General features: G+C 39.3%; 1 protein-coding gene across 7 annotated transcripts; it reads right to left on the bottom strand.

Annotated features, from left to right (window-relative positions):
• Window positions 1–32: 32 nt before the first annotated feature.
• Window positions 33–19,007, bottom strand: timm10 (translocase of inner mitochondrial membrane 10 homolog (yeast)). Of its 7 annotated transcripts, XR_009064210.1 has the most exons (7): window positions 18,692–19,007; window positions 18,074–18,190; window positions 17,136–17,983; window positions 16,553–16,648; window positions 8,298–8,604; window positions 3,569–5,545; window positions 133–280 (listed from the first exon to the last, which is right to left on the bottom strand). XR_009064210.1 is itself a non-coding variant. In XM_057844181.1 (5 exons), exons 2-5 carry the CDS (start codon window positions 18,174–18,176, stop codon window positions 8,580–8,582), a joined length of 1,086 nt encoding a protein of 361 aa, XP_057700164.1. In that variant the 5' UTR covers window positions 18,177–18,190; window positions 18,692–19,007; the 3' UTR covers window positions 8,480–8,579. The 7 variants fall into 7 exon arrangements, 3 of the variants coding, with proteins under 3 accessions (XP_057700166.1, XP_057700164.1, XP_057700165.1); XR_009064211.1 differs by lacking the exons at window positions 18,074–18,190; window positions 18,692–19,007 and having other exon boundaries at window positions 17,136–17,345; window positions 17,453–17,653; XM_057844181.1 differs by lacking the exons at window positions 133–280; window positions 3,569–5,545 and having other exon boundaries at window positions 8,480–8,618.
• Between the last annotated feature and the right edge of the window lie 8 nt (window positions 19,008–19,015).

The following is a 19,015-nucleotide window of genomic DNA, read 5'->3' as shown; positions in this document are numbered from 1 at the left end:
TTAAGAATCCACTCAGGCTAATTCCGTTGACATTATTGTTTTTTTTTTTTTTTTTCTTCCAGCAGCTTTTTGTCGTCGGTGTCGCTATCCGCTGCCGACTGCTGCTTTCCTCATCATATCCTCATCCTGGACAGATAGTTCTGTTAGCTTGCGTCCTAGCCTCTCGTGGAGGTCTAGATATTTGGCCACGCAGCGGTCCAGGCACACAGACTCGCCTTTCGTCAGCTCTGCCTCTTTGTAATGAGGGGGCACACACTTTCTGTGGCAGGCGTTGGTCATTCTGAGAAGAAAAAAATATTGGAGGTATAAACATTTCAATTATAGACAAGTTTCCGAGGTACTTCCGCATTTCTGCTCACGACTTCCGTTTTGCACTTTCTCCATCCAAAACACAGTGAAGCTGAAGTAAAGTTACTTTACCGCATCCATCTGCCATCATCACGACATGGGAAGACAACATGTTCATGAAGGCAGATGTGGAACGAACCCAGTGCCTCAACAAAGACCGGGTGTTTATGTAGCCATGTTGCCGCTGGTGTTATGGAAGTTACTGTATGTTCTTCCTATCACTGCATTTTCAGGTGTCCGGTGCTCAAAAAATTAGGGCTGCCACCTTTCAGAAATAGAAATACAGGATGCACCCCTCCCGCCCAAAGCTGTACAGGCAGAAGAAAAAAGGGACATTCTCATAACTCCTAAAATGCATAGAAATGTATCTATTCCATATAGGTTCAATACGGAATGCAACATTTAATTCCCAATTACGGATTGTTCCTTATTTCAAGGGACAGGTGGCAACCCTACAAAAAATACTAAAGTTCAAATCTTGCGCATGAAACAACTTGTCTTTGATATTGTTATCACGATGATGATCGTAATTATGATGTTTAATATTATTTACTACAACTACTGTACTGGTGTGGCTGCAACACATGCTATCTGCTGCCAGCCTGTTGCTAATCAGTACATGTAGGATGGCACAATTATGTAAACGCATAAATGCAAGTGTTAAGTTTTTTGTTCATTTGTTTACAAGTGAAAAACTCTTGTTAGGCAAGAGAAGACAATGGATGTGCCTCACAAAACTTACTATACGTCAAATGACATATGAGACTACGTGCATTCTACTTTGATGAGGGAAGGCTCGACTAAGGTTCCACCTTCGTTAACATTTTTCTAATAATTTTATAAATTCTGATTTAATGACCTGTTTTAAACATGCACCAATCGTTTTAACTAAAACAATGGAATCATATTGTCCAAATGTTTTATTGCCATCAATATCTGCAATAAAAAAGATTGAAATACTATTTTAGTTTACATGTACATACCTTGTAGTATTTCCTTGTAACAACAAAATCCTTGTCAGCCCTTCTGCATTCGGCAACTGTAATATTATTTGTAATTTCCCCTGATTTTCACTCAAGTGGCCGGCGTATCAATCTACACCTCACGTCAACACAGGTGACAGGTTGTTATAATTTTGTCCTTGAATGATCAACGAAGTGATTAGAACAATCATACAATATTTTAGGTATATCCTTAGGTTTAAAGCACATCCCTAACTTATTGTTTGTTGCTGGTTTCGATTTAGGACATATGACGAGGTAGATCCCCACTGGCGCTTTGAAGCTGGATGCTGTTCAAAACATTCCACTTACGACCATATATACATAGGCGCTTCCAGGAGTTCACACACAACACAGAAAGTCTCTGATTCTGATCTACATAATTCTGAATCCATTTTTGGAGAGTCCATGGGTTCCTCTAGTTTGATTTTGCAGTTTTAACTTTGTCAACACACTGATTACTTCTACTGCACTTCATGTTGTTCCGTCTACACCTGAAGTTCGGAGCAGAATTTATCAAGGATTGCGCCGCTATAGTTGTCTATAGTTTCAACTATTTATTTACCATACGGATACAAGTATTTTCCAGACCGTGTCTGCGATTTATATTCAAGCTGGAGCCCCCCCCACTGACAACTACACGAAGGGTGTTCTAGGAGTGCCCTCTAATTTGAGAGTTGGTGCATATGTTTAGAAGGTATACCAATGATGGGGACTTTAATGGATCTGGTAGAGATTTGGAGTAAGGTCGTGTTTGGTAAAATATTCTCTTACTATTGATTTCTTGGGCAATATGTTAAGTAGCGCTGCAACAATTAATCGATTAATTCAAGTAATTCCATTAGGAAAAAGCTTCGAATCAATTTTGCTGCTTCAAGTATTCGTTGAATTAGTGTTGTCATGGCTTGCTTTTAAAGTGTTTTCTCTTAGTTTTATTTGGGTGGATACACTGCCCTCTAGTGGCAACAATGAACAAGACAAGTCATTTCACATGGCTGAATCCAGCTGCTCCCTGTTAAGACCAACATGAGCTAAGTTTTTGTTTGAGGATTTTTTTTTTTTTTTTTAATGCATTCGTAATTTAGTCGATAGGTCTATTTAGACATTTTTTGTGGGAATATTCCAGATAGCAGACCAACAATGAATAAATGTTGATTTTCTATCAAAATCATCAGTACGGTTGACATCGAAATTTTCGACGTCAAGTGACATTGAAACGACGTTGTTCTATGGTATGTCCGGCAATGGTTGGGTTAACATTGTTTTATAGTTGATGAACTAATGTTGACAAATAGTTGATTTATGATTGACTGGGAAATATGATTGAAAAGTCACTGAACTACGGATGAGCGGGCGTTTTGGTCGAAAACATAACGTTGATTCAGTGTTGTTCCAATATTACTAATAATCGACATGACGCTTAGGTTTTGTATTTCAACGTTCAAACAACATTGAGGGTGCAAACGTGACGTTGATCCAACAATACAAGATCGACAGCGGAATGTTGATCCAACATCTTTTCAACGTAGATCTGCTATATGGGATGTGTTTAAACTATTTAAGAGCATTGTATTAGAAAAATAAAATTTAAAAAACGTTAGCATTTTATAGCATTTAAACTATCGGACTTAGACCCTCATTTATTCATTTTTTAATACTATTCAAGGCTCAGCTCAGGTATTTTTGGTTTTTTGTGTTCGGTATCAGATTACTCAATTATTGGAACTAAGTAGTTCATCGATTAATCGACTACTAAAAATAATCTGTAGGTACAACCCTAAAGTTAAGTTCACTGAACATATCGAACCCCATGTATAGCAATTTATAATAGTATATGCCTAGTAGTAGTTTTGGTAGTAACAATAGTAATTTATAGTAATAGTATAAGACTTCGTCTGTTTAGTTTACAAAAATAAAAAATGCGGAATTATGGTAAACCCAAAGGCTTTTGTCACCTATCTTTAGCAACCATGCCAAGAAAACCAGAATATGCGGTTTTCTGTAGCAGCAAAACACAAATCCAGCATAACCTTGCGGTCTTGTACAGAAACCAGCCACATATGCTGGGTTTCTTAGCGGAGAACAGCTGCTGAAAGGGATCCTGCAGGCTACTGCAAGTGTTCCCAAATGTAAATATATTTCATCATTTTACGCTTTACTACTGAGCGGGAGACACCTCAATGAATGACAGGTGTGCACTGCAGCAGTCGCTAGCTCACGTTAGCTTATCTCGTCTTTACCGGTTGTACATATCAGCCATCATCTCCACTTCCAGCTCCGCCGCCAGTTGCTGCGCTTTCATGGGATCCATGAGTATGTGTCAGAGCTGGCCACAGGCTTACTGACTGCAACCACACCGTCCTGATGACTTGTTCACTGAGAAGCCGCTAAATCTATGGAGTAACCTTCAAGTCACAAGCATACACGTGTATGCAGTTTCCGCCACCGCTTCCGATGTCAAGAAAGAATTCAAGAGTAGACGTCGATGAGTAGGGACAGTGCGCCCTCTACAGTGGTGGAAAGTATGTTCTGTACGGCGAGACCAATAAATAAATAAATGAATAAAAATAAATACCTCAAGCAATGACATCAATATTAGGTCTTTAACAATAACAGAAAACTACCTAAGCATGTTTTGTAATTTTTTTCAACATACTGTATTTTTGTACAAAAAGATTTACAACCATAAACCAAATACAACACAAGCAACAGTTTACCTGCTTGAGCACATTGTTATTTAGGAGATCAGATATAAAGTAAATATGTGAGATTGTTGTGTGCCAACTTACACAGAACTTAAACAACAGGGGAAAAAAACACTTTACATGCATTGCAACACACAAAAAGTATACAAACATTCAAACATCAGTCAATCACATTAATGTCTTCCTCTTCACTTTGTGTAGTTTCACTGAATACAAGCTCGGATTCACTGATGACAGGTATTTTATGCGGGGATGAGAGAGGAGAGTCGACATCAATGATATCTTCTTGACTGCATTCTGGGCTCTTCAGTGAACTGGTGGCATATGCCTGGCTGTGGATTAAAGGGCAACCTGGATTGACTTCATCTGCCTGAGGAGTGGTTTTGATACTTTGCTGTGGTACCAACTCCTTCCCAGCTTTTGCATTCTTTTTTGGCTTTTTTACTTTCATTTTAAGAGTTTTTTTCAAGTTTCTCTTTAATAATTCCTTTTTTATTAGATCCTTTTTTTCATTTTTTGAAATGATTGGAGGGCCACCATTTAGATGCGAACTTGCTTTAAGTTTACGTTTTTTTAGTTTGCCTCTCTTCTCTTTGAAAGGTTCTTGGTTTGATTCAAAAGTCAGTGAATTGATCTCAGAGTTTGAATCTGAGATACTTCGTATGTATGTGTCATTTGGTGGCACTTGAGTTGTTTTCAGAAACCCCTTGGTCTTGATACGGGTTTGGCAAATATTGACAAATTTTTCATTTATAATTGAATGTTGGTTCCGTTTTCCTGAACAAATGGCTGGTGATATTTGGGAACCCATAGTCAATTTTCTTTTTTTTCCCAGTTTGTTATTTTGTGATAAACTAACAGAACAAATTCTCAGATTTGTTTTATTTTGAATTCCATCACAGATTGAACCAGTAGCATCTTGCGTGTAATCAAAGCACACTTTCCTTTTTTTAGGAGGTACATTACAATCCGTTGTTGTACTTTTTTTACGTACTAAAGTACTGTTAATATTCTTGGGGTAAGACTTCCTTTCTGCAGCAGTGCGATATACGACCACCCTGTTTTTGCTATTAGGTTCCGAACAGTTTGAGCTTTGCTGTAACTCCGGCTGTTTTAGGCATTGCATTGGCCTGCAGTTTTGACTTGTCTTCAATAAAGAAGACTGTTTATCTTCTCCATGAGTGAGTGGAAAAACTAGGGACCCTGACTGTTCTGTGAGCAAGGGTTCTGGGCAGAAAGTCAACGGATGATCGTTAGTGATTGGGTCATCACTTCCTTCTGAAATTAATGGGTCTATCGGCGAGAGGCATTTAGGAAGTCTTAAATCATTCAAACAAGGTGGCGAAATCGAAAAGGAGGGTTGGCCCTCCTGGAATCCTGTTTGTACTATTGATGTCACAGGTGAGCCATCTTGAAGAGAGGGTTGCTCTGCGATTATTACATCACTAGGATCAACCAAGGGTACATTTTTGCAGTTGAGCTGGTCGTGGGCTGTTGGGAAAAAAAGACTATTAGTATTTCTTAAATGCCAAGGTATAGGTAGCCACAAACTGATAAACTGTAGCAGCTGCAGGGAAAAAAAGTAATTTTATGCCAACAAACCCAGAGCAGGTTCAAATTGATTCAGAACACTGTTTTACACACATGGTACTGAAACGATTTAAGACCCTCACGTACAATATACTGTAGTTGCTCCGAGTTCCAAGAGATGAGCCATATGACTGGGGATATGTTCACACCATAGGCAAATGAAATACAGAGATCCCTCATTTTTTACAGTTAGTGGGGACCAGAACCCGCCGCGATAAGTCAAAACTGTGAAGTAGTTTTTTTTTTTTTGGGGGGGGGGGGGGGGTGTTCAATGTATTTATTCAGATTTAGCATTGGAAAGAGATGCATATAAGACATGTTTTTTCACTTTTTTTCCCCCAAAGCACAATTTCAAAAAATGTGTGTATATATATATATATATATATATATATATATATATATATATATATATTTTTTTTTTTTTTTTTTTTTTTTTTAATAAATGGTTTTAAGCACTTCAAAAGCAATAATTATGATAGGTTTTAAACATATTACTGTCCCACCAAATTATTTTTTAACAAGAATAAAGTAGTAGAAAAATGCTTGGCTTTATTAAATGCTTCATTGAGTGAGTCCACTCAAATCCACTCAAGATGCTCACTTACACTCAATGAGTTGCCACAACAACTTTTTAACAAGTTTAACGATGATTGACGCATGCGGTGCTTTTGAAGCTCGTGTCTCTGGCTAGATCAAACACAAATATCTGTCAATTATTGTTAACTTTAATAACCAACTCCAGTGCAGGTGCACTGCCTGACGAACAAGCGAGAGTGAGACTACACTATCGGCTCGGGACAGCTCATCATTATATATATATATATATATATATATATATATATACATATATATATATATTTTTTTTTTAATTGAAAAAAAATCCTCGATGGACTGAGGGCGAGAAGTTTGAACTGTGAAGTAGCAAGGGATCACTGTGCAGTGGTACCTCTACATACAAACTTAATTCGTTCCAGTACCTTGTTTGTAAGTCAAAATGGTCATATATCGAGCAGGATTTTCCCATAAGAATACATTGGTACCTTGACATACGATCACTTCGACACACAATCTTTTCAACATCAGACGTAAAATTTGACTCGCCATTTGTTTCTATATCCGACGACATGTTCGAAATATGACGACATTACAGCACTGCACAGCGGATTTTCTTGTGAGAGTAAGCAACACAGGTTGCAAGGAGGTTAGTGCAGGTGGTGAAACAAGGAAAAAGGTGACACTTACCATTGAAATGACAATGGAAATGATAGATAACTTTGAGCGTGGGGTCCGGATACGTGAACTGGCTCAACAATACTTCAACAGAATGTCGACGATTTCCATGGTCCTCCTCCGACCTCCGTTCGCCAGTCTTTAGAAGTTAAGGTGACTATTATTGTTGTAACATCGCCAAAGAAATCGCCAGCTACGTCAGGTTTTTAGAATTTATCTCAGAACTTGTGCAACACAGCACGCCTACTATCCGCCGCAGTTGATGGTGTTGTCAACAAAACATTAAAAGAGAAAGTAATATCTCAACCGCACCTCTCCCTCTCTCTGTCACGTCAGGGATGCAGTGCGTTCAGGCACAGCACGCACAACACATTCGCCACATTAGAACCCGATTCGTTACATTATTATAGGAACTATTAATAGTCCGTTTTTTATCAGTAATTTATTATTTTGCTATGTGTAATTGCCATTTATAATAGTACCAGCAGTATTTATTAATTTAGTGTATGTTTTCGGGCTGTGGAACGAATTAATGGAATTATAATGTATTCCTATGGAAAAATCCTGCTCGACAAACGACCATTTCGACTTACAAACACGGTCCTGGAACAAATTAACTTCGTATGTAGAGGCACTACTGTGCATTATGATTCCATTAATTCGTTCCACAGCCTGAAAACCTACACTAAATCCTTAATAAATGCGGCTGGTTTTATTGTTAATAGCAATTACACAGAGCAAAACAAATTATGAATATAAATAATACCTGCAAAAATGTAACGAATTGGGTTCTAATGTGGAGTATGTGTCTTGCGTGGTGTACCTGAACGCACCACGTGGCTGATCTGACAGAGTGAGGGAGGACTTTTTACTTTCACTTTGTTTAGAAGCGGGGGACAGTAGGCATGTTGTGTTGTTCTGAAAATAAATGACTAAAAACCTGACGAAGCTGGCAATGTTACCATAATAATAATTGTCACCTTAACTTATAAAGACTGGCGAACAGAGGTCGGAGGAGGACCGTCTAGATCGTAGACATTCTACGGATGTATTGTCGAGCCAGTTCACGGACGTGCACACCATGCGCTTATTTTTCAATGATTTCCATCTTCATTTGAAGGGTAAGCCTCACATTTCCCTTTTTTCACCACCCGCACTAACCTTCTTGGAACCCATGTTGATTTCTCTCACAAGAAAATCCGCCGTGCGCCTGTCTTGCAGGAAAAAAAAACTGCGGCTCTGTCATAATTCGTCATATTTCCAGCATGTCATCGGATGTAGAAACAAACGGCGAGTCAAATTTTACGTCTAATGTCGAAAAGATTGTGTGTCGAAGCGATCATATGTCGAGGTACCACTGTATTTCTTAACAGCTACAAAACTATACAAGTGTGAAGATTAAACAAAAATGAAATCCAAATACCTGTGTATGTTGAGATATGGGGACTTTGCTCCCCATTTCCATTCTCTGGATCTCCCATGTCAGGCAGGATGTTCAGACGCATTATGATGTCGTCCAACATCTTCTCTATCTCCTCATCAGATTCTTGAACATGGCTCGAAGGCTGCGGAAGAGGTGCTGATTGGAACGTTCCATTTTGGTGTGTGACAGTCAAGTGACGTAATGGTTCAGATGTGGTATTGGGATGGGATGGAGGTTGAGTAGAATCGGTGGGTCGAGTTTGTGTAATATGGTTATGTGATGTCATAGCTGTAGCTGGGTCAGCTTCCTACAAAGATATAACTGTCAGTCACACAAGATATAGAGGAATCCTTCATTCCAGGTTATATATTCTAAAAATGTATAGTTTCAAATATATAATTAACTATTTTCCTAATAATAGAACTGTAACTGTAACTGATACAACTGATCTGTATGCTCTAGGCTTCTCTATGCTTGGGTATAAATAACTTGATCAGTGTTCGGCAGGAAAGATTGGCATAATGCATAAATTACAAACCATGAGAAAATGATTTACCCACAGTGGTCACACAAATGTACTCTGTGCCCAATGTGAAACATTAAACGGGACAGACCCCCAAAGTGGAACATCCAACCAGAGGAGGGTGCTAGTGGACAATTATTCGCAGGCCCCTCAAAACAATTGCCAGGTATGTGGAGTGCAAGTGGAATTTTTTTTGGCTGGCCCCTCAAAAAAACGGCCAAGTTATTTTAACACTGTATCACAGCCCCGCTCATCATCTTACCTTTCAGTTTGACCCACCTCCCTCTCGCCCGACCTCACCCTCTTTACACCCACAAACTGGGCCAGTGCAGTCACACCCCAGGACCCCCACTAATTTCAGCCCCTGGGTAACAACAATTTTGTCCATGTGTGTCAGACCGCAAATATAATTCTTATGTGAACTTTTATCATATCACCCACTCTGATAATATAACTAAAATAGGCTAATGCATTATTAGGGTTATTGCATGATTCCTTTTCTGACCTCTGTGAGCTTTTTAACCACTCCTCTTAAACTGCTACTTTTAAACCAATCTTTTGTTTCATATACAAAAGTAGCCTGTATATTTAATTATAATCCCTTTTAATTCGTTCTTATCTTGAACACAAACAAAGCCAAACAGACATACAGAACCGAATACATAACCTTCGCCTTCCATAGGTTGTACCAACTATAATCTAACAATGCTAACATGTTCCGGGGGGCCAAAGAGCTAATCAGGGAAAGCGGCTGAGTCAAATGCTGCCCTTCAGTGCTCCAGGAATTTTAGGCACTACTGCAACAAGAGGATGCATCAAAATACAAAAAGGTCATTTTTACAAAAATTATCACAAAATTCTGGTTGGAAAATAAGATTTTCATACCTGGACATTATGTTACCATGCAGGTGCCAAAACACTGGGAAAATTCACTGATAAATTTTCTAAAAAAACATCGTTTCTTAGAATTCACAACTTTTTGTCCGCTCCCCACCACTTGAATAGGTAGTTTCATCTCAGAAACTCAGATATTCTAATCAACTCCCAGTTCTCCAGTAGGAAATACGATTTGAGGGGTGTCATTTATTATTGGCATTTACCATTATTATGACATCAGTTGAAGACAGCAAAAGTATGCACAGCCAATCACAATCATGTTCATCATTTTCTGAGCGGTTTACAACATTGTCCTCTTCTGTAACTTTGCAGATATTTTTGCGCGAAATGTACAGGTGTTCAAAGATATTAGCATAGGCATCGAATGAGCAAACCTCAATACCTCATAGTTCTACACAGTAGGTTCTGCTATGCACTTATCGTTGTTGGTCACTTACGTGAATACATTTAAGCATTCACATTGACAGTATTTTTACGATAGGCCTCTTTGGCACATATTATTTAGTGGGGAGGACTTAAGCCGAATTTCACTAATTGGTTGGTATTGACGGCACTAGCTGTCCAATCCATTTTGAATTGGGAGCCCATTCAAAATAAATGGACACCCAGCAACCAAGCAAATAAGAGCACTCACAGCCAAAGTGGAGGAACCGCTCTGAAGTGGTAAATGGAGGCACTTTATACAGTGTCCTGATCTACTTACTGGTGACGCAGCACAAGGAGCAAGGTGGGGTTCAGTATCTTGCTCAAGGATACTTAGACGAGTTCATCAGGGGGGAGAATCGAATCCACAACCTCTGGGTTGGGGAACGACTACGCTACCACTGAGCCATGTCATCCTTCCAAGTGTTTAATATTGTAAATATGATTTGGTAAAGCATACCATACCTTGCCATTTGTTGAAAACTAAAAGTTGTAAAGTAAAAGAAAAAGTTGGAATTATTTACGTCCAAAAATGTTTACAATATGTAGTTTTAAACAAATCTTTAAAATATAAGATAAAAGTGGCAATTAGTCACTTGCAAAATATTTGCAACAGGTAGTTTTGAACAAATGACACGTATGCTTTACCAAATAATATTTACAATATTAAACACTTCAGAGCGTGTTCCTCCACTGTGGCTGTGAGTGTTCATGTTTGCTTGGTTGCTAGATATTGCGAGAATATTTTTGTGGTTGAGTAATTGTTTTAAATATTGTGGACATACTTAATTGCTTTTTGTTTAAGATGACATATTCTAAATATATTATTAGTAGGTGCAGGAAAGTCATTTTCACAATAACATTACATTTTAAAGATTTTTGGAGCTGCAGAACTGCTATTTTTGTTTATTTTACAGTTAAGTTACATTGCTTATATTTTTAGTGTGTAATTGCTGTCAAAAGTTATTTCTTCCTTACTACAGCCTTTCATTTTTTAAATCTATTTAGACTAGGCCTGAACGATATTGGGAAAAACTATTGCTGCGATTTTTTTGGGGTTTGCAATATATTGCGATATTATATTGCGATATTAAAAAAAATTTATATTTTTTTTTTCCAAGATATTTTCACAAGATGACTTAAATAGCTGTTTGGAAAGACTTTAGATCACCACAGTGTACAGTCATCCCTTGTTTTTCGCGGTTAATGGGGACCAGAACCCGCCGCGATAAGTGAAAAACCGCGAAGTAGCCCACCCCCCCATTTTAATTTTTTTTGTGTGTGTGTGTTTTTTGTGCCCAATGTATTTATTCAGATTTAGCATTGGAAAGAGATACATACAGGTTGACCCAAAAAAAAGTTTACACTCAGTTGACTCCTTGTTTAAAAGCCATTGAAACATATCTAAATAGGTTGTCATGCTTAAGTGATTCATTAAGGTCACTCAATGCAGCTGGTAATCTCTCGTCTCTACAATTCCTGTGCTTCTGCTGAAAATGAAGAAAACTTTAGCTGTACCTGAATTGCTGCGTGCCGGTCTGACACCTACTGAGATTGCAGCAAATCTGAGAATATCCAGATGTGCAGTCTACAAAGTTAAAAAAAAGCTGAAAGCTATTGGAACAGCCTCACGAAAACCTGGGTCTGGAAGTGCCGATCTGTGCGGACCAAAAAGTTGATTGACAAGGTGATATGTGGCCACCCCAGAGTCCAGATCTCAATCCCCTGGATTATAGCATATGGGCAACTGTGGAGGACAGTGCCTGTAAGAAGCCACAAACTTCTGTGGCAGCCTTGGAGAGGTCCATTGTTAGATCTTGGGAAAAGATGACAGCATCCTACATAAAGAAGCGTTCCGCAGGCGCTTGGAGGCTGTTGTGACACTTAAGGGAGGACACATTGAAAAATAGAGTGTACTGTACATGTTCTTTACAATAATGTATAATTTGTGATTCAATTCTAATTCTAAGCTGAATAAACATGGCATTTAAGTTGTATTATGGCAGTGTAAACTTTTTTTGGGGTCACCGTGTATAAGACATGTTTTTTTCTCACTCCCCCCCCCCCAAAGTGATTTAAAAAATGTATATAAATAAATGGTTTTTAAGCACTTCAAATTTCATAATTATGATAAGTTTTAAACATAACTGTCCAACCAAATCATTTTTGAACAAGAATAAAGTACTGTAGCAGATAAATGCTTGGCTTTATTAAATGCTTCTGTTTATCTACTTTAGCTGTGACCGTTGAAGTGACATGTAGAAATTTCAAACTCCTCATGATCACTTCTGGCATTTAAATGTCTCCAACGTCCCCACAGTACACACATTCATTCCAGCGCGGCTTCTTTTCAACTGTTTAACAAGTTATACGATGATTGACAGATGCCCGTGTGAAGTCTGCTTCTTTGGCCAGATCAAAGCCATTGTTGTGCCGCAGTGACTGAGAGGATCAAAAGGCTGGGAGAGGGAGGGTAGGAGGCTGTGCGCAGACCAGAAAGTGAGGCGTATGTGGATCAAAAAAAAGAAAAACTATCGCACGTGCTTGCGATGGGACTATTGCGCACACGCACATCGCGATGGCGATGTTTAAACGATATATCGTTCAGGCTTAATTTAGACCCTATACAAAGACACAAAACAAATAACGGCAGATGATGAATGGATGGATGGATGGATGGATAATGGCTAATATGATAAACAAAAACACGTGGTTGCAAGTGCCCAATGTTCTGGCTGAACCTTCCAGCTGGTTTCGCACCCTGTCCGAGGTAACAATGGAGGTGTAATTGTTTTCACCACCAGGCAACCAGCAGGTGGTGCAGTTTTAACGATGAAGAAACACCTAACAGGAAGAAAAGATAATGGGCTAATGCTCAGTCATTTTCATTTGATTTTAACACATCTATAACAAGACTTAACACACCGAGATGCTCCTAAAAATGGTAATAAGGCATCTGCAGTGTTTATAAGGCACACTAGTGGGAAATAACAGCTGTGAATTCCCCTGGCCTTGTTCAATCAGTGGGTCTATAGACCCTACTCACCAACGTCACAGAATGACGTGTCGCTGTATCCAGCCGCCATATTGTCCGTCTCTGTTTAGCCCTATTCTCAATGGTTTCAATTAGTCGTTCAGTTTATAGAGCAATTCATGGAAGCCCCGGTGCTTTAAGACGCTGTAAACTCATTGGATGCGTTGCATAAAAGGCGTTATGTGGAAAAGCTTCAGTCTATCCATTCGCCAGATCCATATTTGATGCCTAAATCGATATTTTTCGATCCGCTGTCTTCGCCCTCTCTGCCTGACATCTGCTACCCTGATATCTACAACTATCTTGTCCACACAAAATCAGCCTATTCTCACGAAAGTTTGAAAGACTTTAAGAGCAGCACTCTAAGCAACATTACCCTGTGTGATTTCTAAAAGCGACAATCAAAAAAAAAAAAAAAAAAAGTTGACTGCGATGGCCGACGCTTCAAGGATAGGTGGATATTGGACTATTTCTTCAATAAAACACGCAACAACTGTGTCTGCCTCATTTGCAAAGAGACCGTCGCTGTTTTCAAAGAGTTCGATGTGACGCAATATTACTAAACAAGACACGCTGACATGTATGACAACATTACAGGGAAGATACGTAGCGAGAAATTATAGCAACTTGAAGCTAGTTTATTTTTTCACAGCAGCAGTATTTCGCAAGAGTCCGAGTGTCGAAAGAAAAAGCCACAAAGACGAGACTGTTGAAATTATGAATTTAAAAAAATAATAAAGCAAATGTGACACACAGAAGGGCTTGCTAAAATTTGTTTAAATATATTGTTCTATGTAAATCAGCCAAGGTGGCCCCCCGCATTTTTACTACACCAAATCTGGCCCCCTTTGCAAAAGGTTTGGACACACCTGTTTAACTGGTGATCCGTAGATGAGGCCAGCTTCTTTTACTTGGTACCAGCTAAATATTATTCAAAATGTAATGACGTTGGAAGAAATAAGCATCTTGAATTTGAAACTGTATGTTGTCGGCGATTAGCCTCGCAATGATCTTAATTGTGGTTGTCAGCCCAAAACCCTCTAAATATATATTAAATGCATCTTACCAGATATAAAATGACTACTACATAGTCCGTGGTAATCGTTTGGAGCCCAGTTTCCTCGTCGAATTGCAGCAGTCCATCTCGCTCTCCTCTCCGGGTCTCTCGGAATACGGTAGAACTTCAAGTCTCTCCGTCTATCTTCTCTGTTATTGCAACCAACCACCACACATGCCTTCACCATTTTGATTATTAATGTTAACGAGCAGAAAAAACACGCCATAATAGGAGGAATTTACGTAACGGTAATGCATCAACACGACGAGTAGACGGACAATATGGCGCGGAGGCGTGGTTGTGACGTCATGTGAGTAGGGTCTATATTGCCTAACGTCTGTACTTCCAGACGCTCATATATTTTCAAGATGAAAAAGAATCATTTGTCAGTTGCGGTTAGCTGGTTTTGTTTGATATGAATTGTGCATTCAAATGTGCTCAATGTTTCAGTGACGGCCTGTTGAATACTGTTACTGCTGCGTAAAATTTGATAAGAACCAGTTATTTACCATTGTCAGTCTACAATTGTGTCCATATACTAGCAGTGCAACGGTTTGCGGTTCAAAGCCGAACCGTACGGTTCGCCCTGTATGGTTCAATACGCCTTTATGAACCGCGCCTTTTCGGTTTTGCAATTAATGTATTCCGAACGCTTGTGGAATGAATTGATCGAGCTCTGTGTGCCTGTGTGTGATGTGAAGCACCGCTGTGGAGAAATTCCCGCCCCGCAAGTAAATGTCCGATCGCTGTCAAGCACCTGTGTAAGAGAAGCCATGTAACGCCCTCTCTCGCTTACGAGCAAAGTGAAACAAGAAAGAAAACAAATAGCTATGGCGAGCGGAGGAGTGGAGAGACCAAATTTTGAGGACACACCAGCTTCTTTCAAATCTGCGGTGTGGCAACATTTTGGGTTCCCCGTGGACTACAATGCGGAGAGAGAGAAAATATTGAAAGAAAGAAAAAAAAAAAAAATTGCAAGCATTGCGCAACACTTTTATAACATGACTCCGGCACCTCAGCCGGCATCACCCACAGATATCACTTTCTCGGAGCAGGACAACCCCGAAGATGACACCAGTGAAAACACACGGCGGGCTTCGTTAATTTATTTGCAACGCTTGACCCGCGTTACATTGTTCCGTCGCGTACCTCGCAAAGCCATCGAAGATGATTTCGCTAAAGCACATTGTTTCGCCCTGACCACTGATAGTTGGACATCCCGTGCTACAGAGTGCTACTACCTAACTGTGACGGTCCACTATAATTCATACCTGTCAAGTTGTACGGTCTCGTCGTAATTTGTACAAGTGAGCACTGATTTTTAAATGTGTATGCCGTACGTTACGTTCAAAATCTGCACGTTTTTCACGCATTACGTTTTTTTTTTTCCATCCGTTCGGATTTGGTCACAGTTTCGGCAAGGAGACAATGTGCGTTAATACGTTGGTTGAATGACGCGAGAAAAGTCAGACACGGAGAGGGAAGAGTGTTTGTTGAGACGCTGTAGCAAACGCGATGCTAGGCTAGGTGGCTCCAATATTTCCCGACTGTAGCCGACAGCCTACAATCTACGCCTAGATATCGCATGCGTATAAAACTACATGCGAAATGACAGACTCGGTAGCGTTAGTAAACAGCCGCCATTTTAGAGCAGTAAACTTCTCAGAAAGGCTCTGTTGTAGTAAACCTTCCTAGCGAACCTAAGCAACTTTTTATCTAAAATACTCCTAAATCGGCAAAATCTTCACTTGAGTCTATAAAGGATGAAACAGTTTTAAAATTTTCACATGTCGAAAGGAGACAGAAGGGAACTAATGCAAAACGGGAGCAATTTTATCAACTTTAACGGTTGATTCACAACATTAAATGACCTCCAAACATAGCAAAGGTTACAATGTTTTTGGGTTTGGTTTTTTTTTTTTCCAAATGGAAAAAAAACATGTAAGGTATCACCAGTTACTTTGCCAAGTAACTTTTTTACTACTATGTGTGTATTTCAGTAGTCAGTCACTACACTAGCCAAAGAGCTAAGAGGCATTTTAACAGTCGAAAATGTTTACATTTTGTGTTTATTTCATTTTTTTAAAAGCAAAATAAAGGCAGTTTTTTTTATTTATTTTTTTTATGCAAAACGCAAACCGAAACTGAACCGAAACCGTGATCCCAAAACCGAGGTTCAAACCGAACCGTGGGCTAACTGAACCGTTGCACCCCTACCATATAGTGAGGGATTGAAGCTATTCTTCTGAATCAGAATCAATACTTTTCATGAACTATTTGGAGCTAATGAAAAACATAGTGTCCAACATATCCGACTTTACCTGAGACAATGAAGCAAACACTGAGACCGTCTCATCCTCATCTTGTAGGGACACAACCTCCCATAGTTGTTCCTTTGCCCTCCTTCTCAGCTTCACCTAGAAAGAAAAAAGTCCCTTATTTTTCCCTACTCATAATGAGAACAAAAATACAAGTGTTTCTAAAATTGGGACACAACGTTAATGTCTGTGGGGTATTACTGTATATAATTATTGAATTGTACTTAGGTTTTCAGTATGTAGTGTGTGTGTTCTACGTCACAACCCATGTCTACCTTTCCTTTACTGTTATCAAATTGCACTTGAATGCCCAGCAGGGGTCCATTTGGCCTTACCCAATACAAATGCCGATGCTCCAGAATTCTCTGGGACTTGAGTTAAATCATGTGCAAACAGTGTGGATTATAATTTTAGTGGTTGGTCACAGAATTGATGCTGAAACATGAACGGTAATAAGATGTAACCAATTTTGTCGTTAGGAAGATACAAAATAATTGGAGCCGTACAGTGTTTCAGTAGCATTGTTGGTGCCTTTCACGGACACAGGTTCTGCAAATAATTAATTTACATCATTTTCTCTATTTACCTTAAGAGAAAATTGTGTTGACTGGTTCAGTTTCATCTTGGCCAGGTTCTTCTTTGCTACCTCGGCCATTGCAGGCCTTCTCTTTGTTGTATTTGCGTTTTCATCTTCTGGCACCTTCCTTTCTTCATCTGCACTTGCTTTACTCCTGTCATTTGTTTGAGACAGCACATCAGCACTGCCAATGGAATCAAAACATCCATGCTGAAGCCTCTGAGAGAAGGAAGTGTCATTATTGGAACTACAAGTCCAGTTGCTGAACACTTCATCTGATAATGAATTAGTTCTAGAAGTAGAAGTGTGGTGTGAACTAGACTCACACATGTCCAATGGGATGTCTTTGGATTGAAATGTGATATGCTCTGGGGTTGGAGAATCATTTTGATTCTCAAATAAAGTTTGTGTCCCAATGGATACACATGTTCTCTTTTCCAGTGAACGATCTCTATCTTTCCTTCTAACCACCTCCGCTTGCAATAGTGGATCTTTCATGAGCAGACATTCAGCCCCGTCTCTGTTTGCACCTGTTAACGTGCATTTACAGCAACTCCCGACTTGAACATCTTTGGGTTCCACTTCCTTTGTGGCTTCATTTGTCTGTCTTTCTATGAAGGATGCGATCCCAAACATCTGGACAGCAGCCATCACATCTTTATGTTCCAAACTTCCCTTTACCTCCAACTTCCCCGAGTAGAGTAGACTGACTAGCTTCAACAGGGTGTGGGCCTTTAAAGACTGAAGCCGGAGCATACGTTTTTGCCCAAATGCAGGAGATGGTATGGCTGCTAGCTTCTTTGACAGGAAAGGACTAACAGCCGCTAGTAAACAGCTGTGAGTGGGCACTGAGATACCTAAACGAGACAAAGGTGGATAGTAATCAGTTCCTTCATTCATTTAGATCGAAGCTATATTATTTTTTTGCCAAAGATTTTGTGCCTCACCTTCAGTTTGCAAAAGTGTATCACAGAACTGGGCACTGTTTTGTTGTCTCTGGAGCTCTCCAAGTACCTTCATCTCATAGCCTCGGAACTGGTAATACTGCATGTTTCCACTAGCATCTAGAGGAAAAGAGGGTTGCTTTCTAAGATGATCAAAAGCACCCACAAAGTCATCTACTTCAAATTTTATATTTAACGATCTATGTACATTTTAAATCCATTAACTAAAAATATTAAAGTTGCCAGACTAATACTAAATGTCCTCCATATTCTAAGCAGTTGGCAGCACTTCTATTATCCATTAAAGTTTGCCCACGTGTTCTTAGAGGGAAATATAAAAACAAAGTAGCAATAATGTTTAATTATTTTCTGGCGCTTTTATTGACGACAGGCCGTGAATTGTCTCGTTATGAAGTTTAGGCCTTCTTCATACCAAGTCAATTTTTTGGCAAACGAGTCAACCAATTTTAGATATACAAAACCAATTGCGTAAAGTTAACACCGCGCAAAAGTATGGTGACTTTGGTTTAAAATTCAATACTAATAATAACCACGTTAAATTTCATTTTGACACATGCATTGCTAACGGGGCAACTAACACTCAAATGCATTGTTACTTACCAAAATGATGCTATCGCTCGTCTTTTTCTCCAAATAGCAAATGTTTTGTTTGTCCAAAATGAAATTTGTGGTCATAAATTGACCTTATGATCAACATCTGTTGTAAACGTGGGTTCCACTAGTTTCCACAAACTGACGATGGCGCCAAAGTTGTCGGGTATGGTCCAGTAGTGATGACGTCACAGGAGTTCACAATTACAAATACAGTATCAATTTTTTAGGTGTCTTCGACGGGAATAGACGTCCAATCAGTTCGGACTGGGAGGGGTTGGCAGCTTAACCTCCCAGTACAAATGAATTGGCCGTCTACCACCGTCAATTGTA

This window comes from Corythoichthys intestinalis, chromosome 8, assembly GCF_030265065.1.
Source record: "Corythoichthys intestinalis isolate RoL2023-P3 chromosome 8, ASM3026506v1, whole genome shotgun sequence".
Classification (NCBI taxonomy): domain Eukaryota; kingdom Metazoa; phylum Chordata; class Actinopteri; order Syngnathiformes; family Syngnathidae; genus Corythoichthys; species Corythoichthys intestinalis.
Note: the sequence above shows the minus strand (reverse complement) of the source record. Positions and strands in the feature narration are given on the sequence as shown.

Coding starts and splice junctions, on each gene's coding strand:
- timm10 (XM_057844181.1), bottom strand. CDS start 18,176: ATGCAGTATTACCAGTTCCGAGGCTATGAGATGAAGGTACTTGGAGAG. Junction 17,984..18,073: donor TACACTTTTGCAAACTGAAG/GTGAGGCACAAA, acceptor TGTCTCGTTTAG/GTATCTCAGTGCCCACTCAC. Junction 8,619..16,552: donor TGTTTGCTTCATTGTCTCAG/GTAAAGTCGGAT, acceptor TGTGACTGACAG/TTATATCTTTGTAGGAAGCT.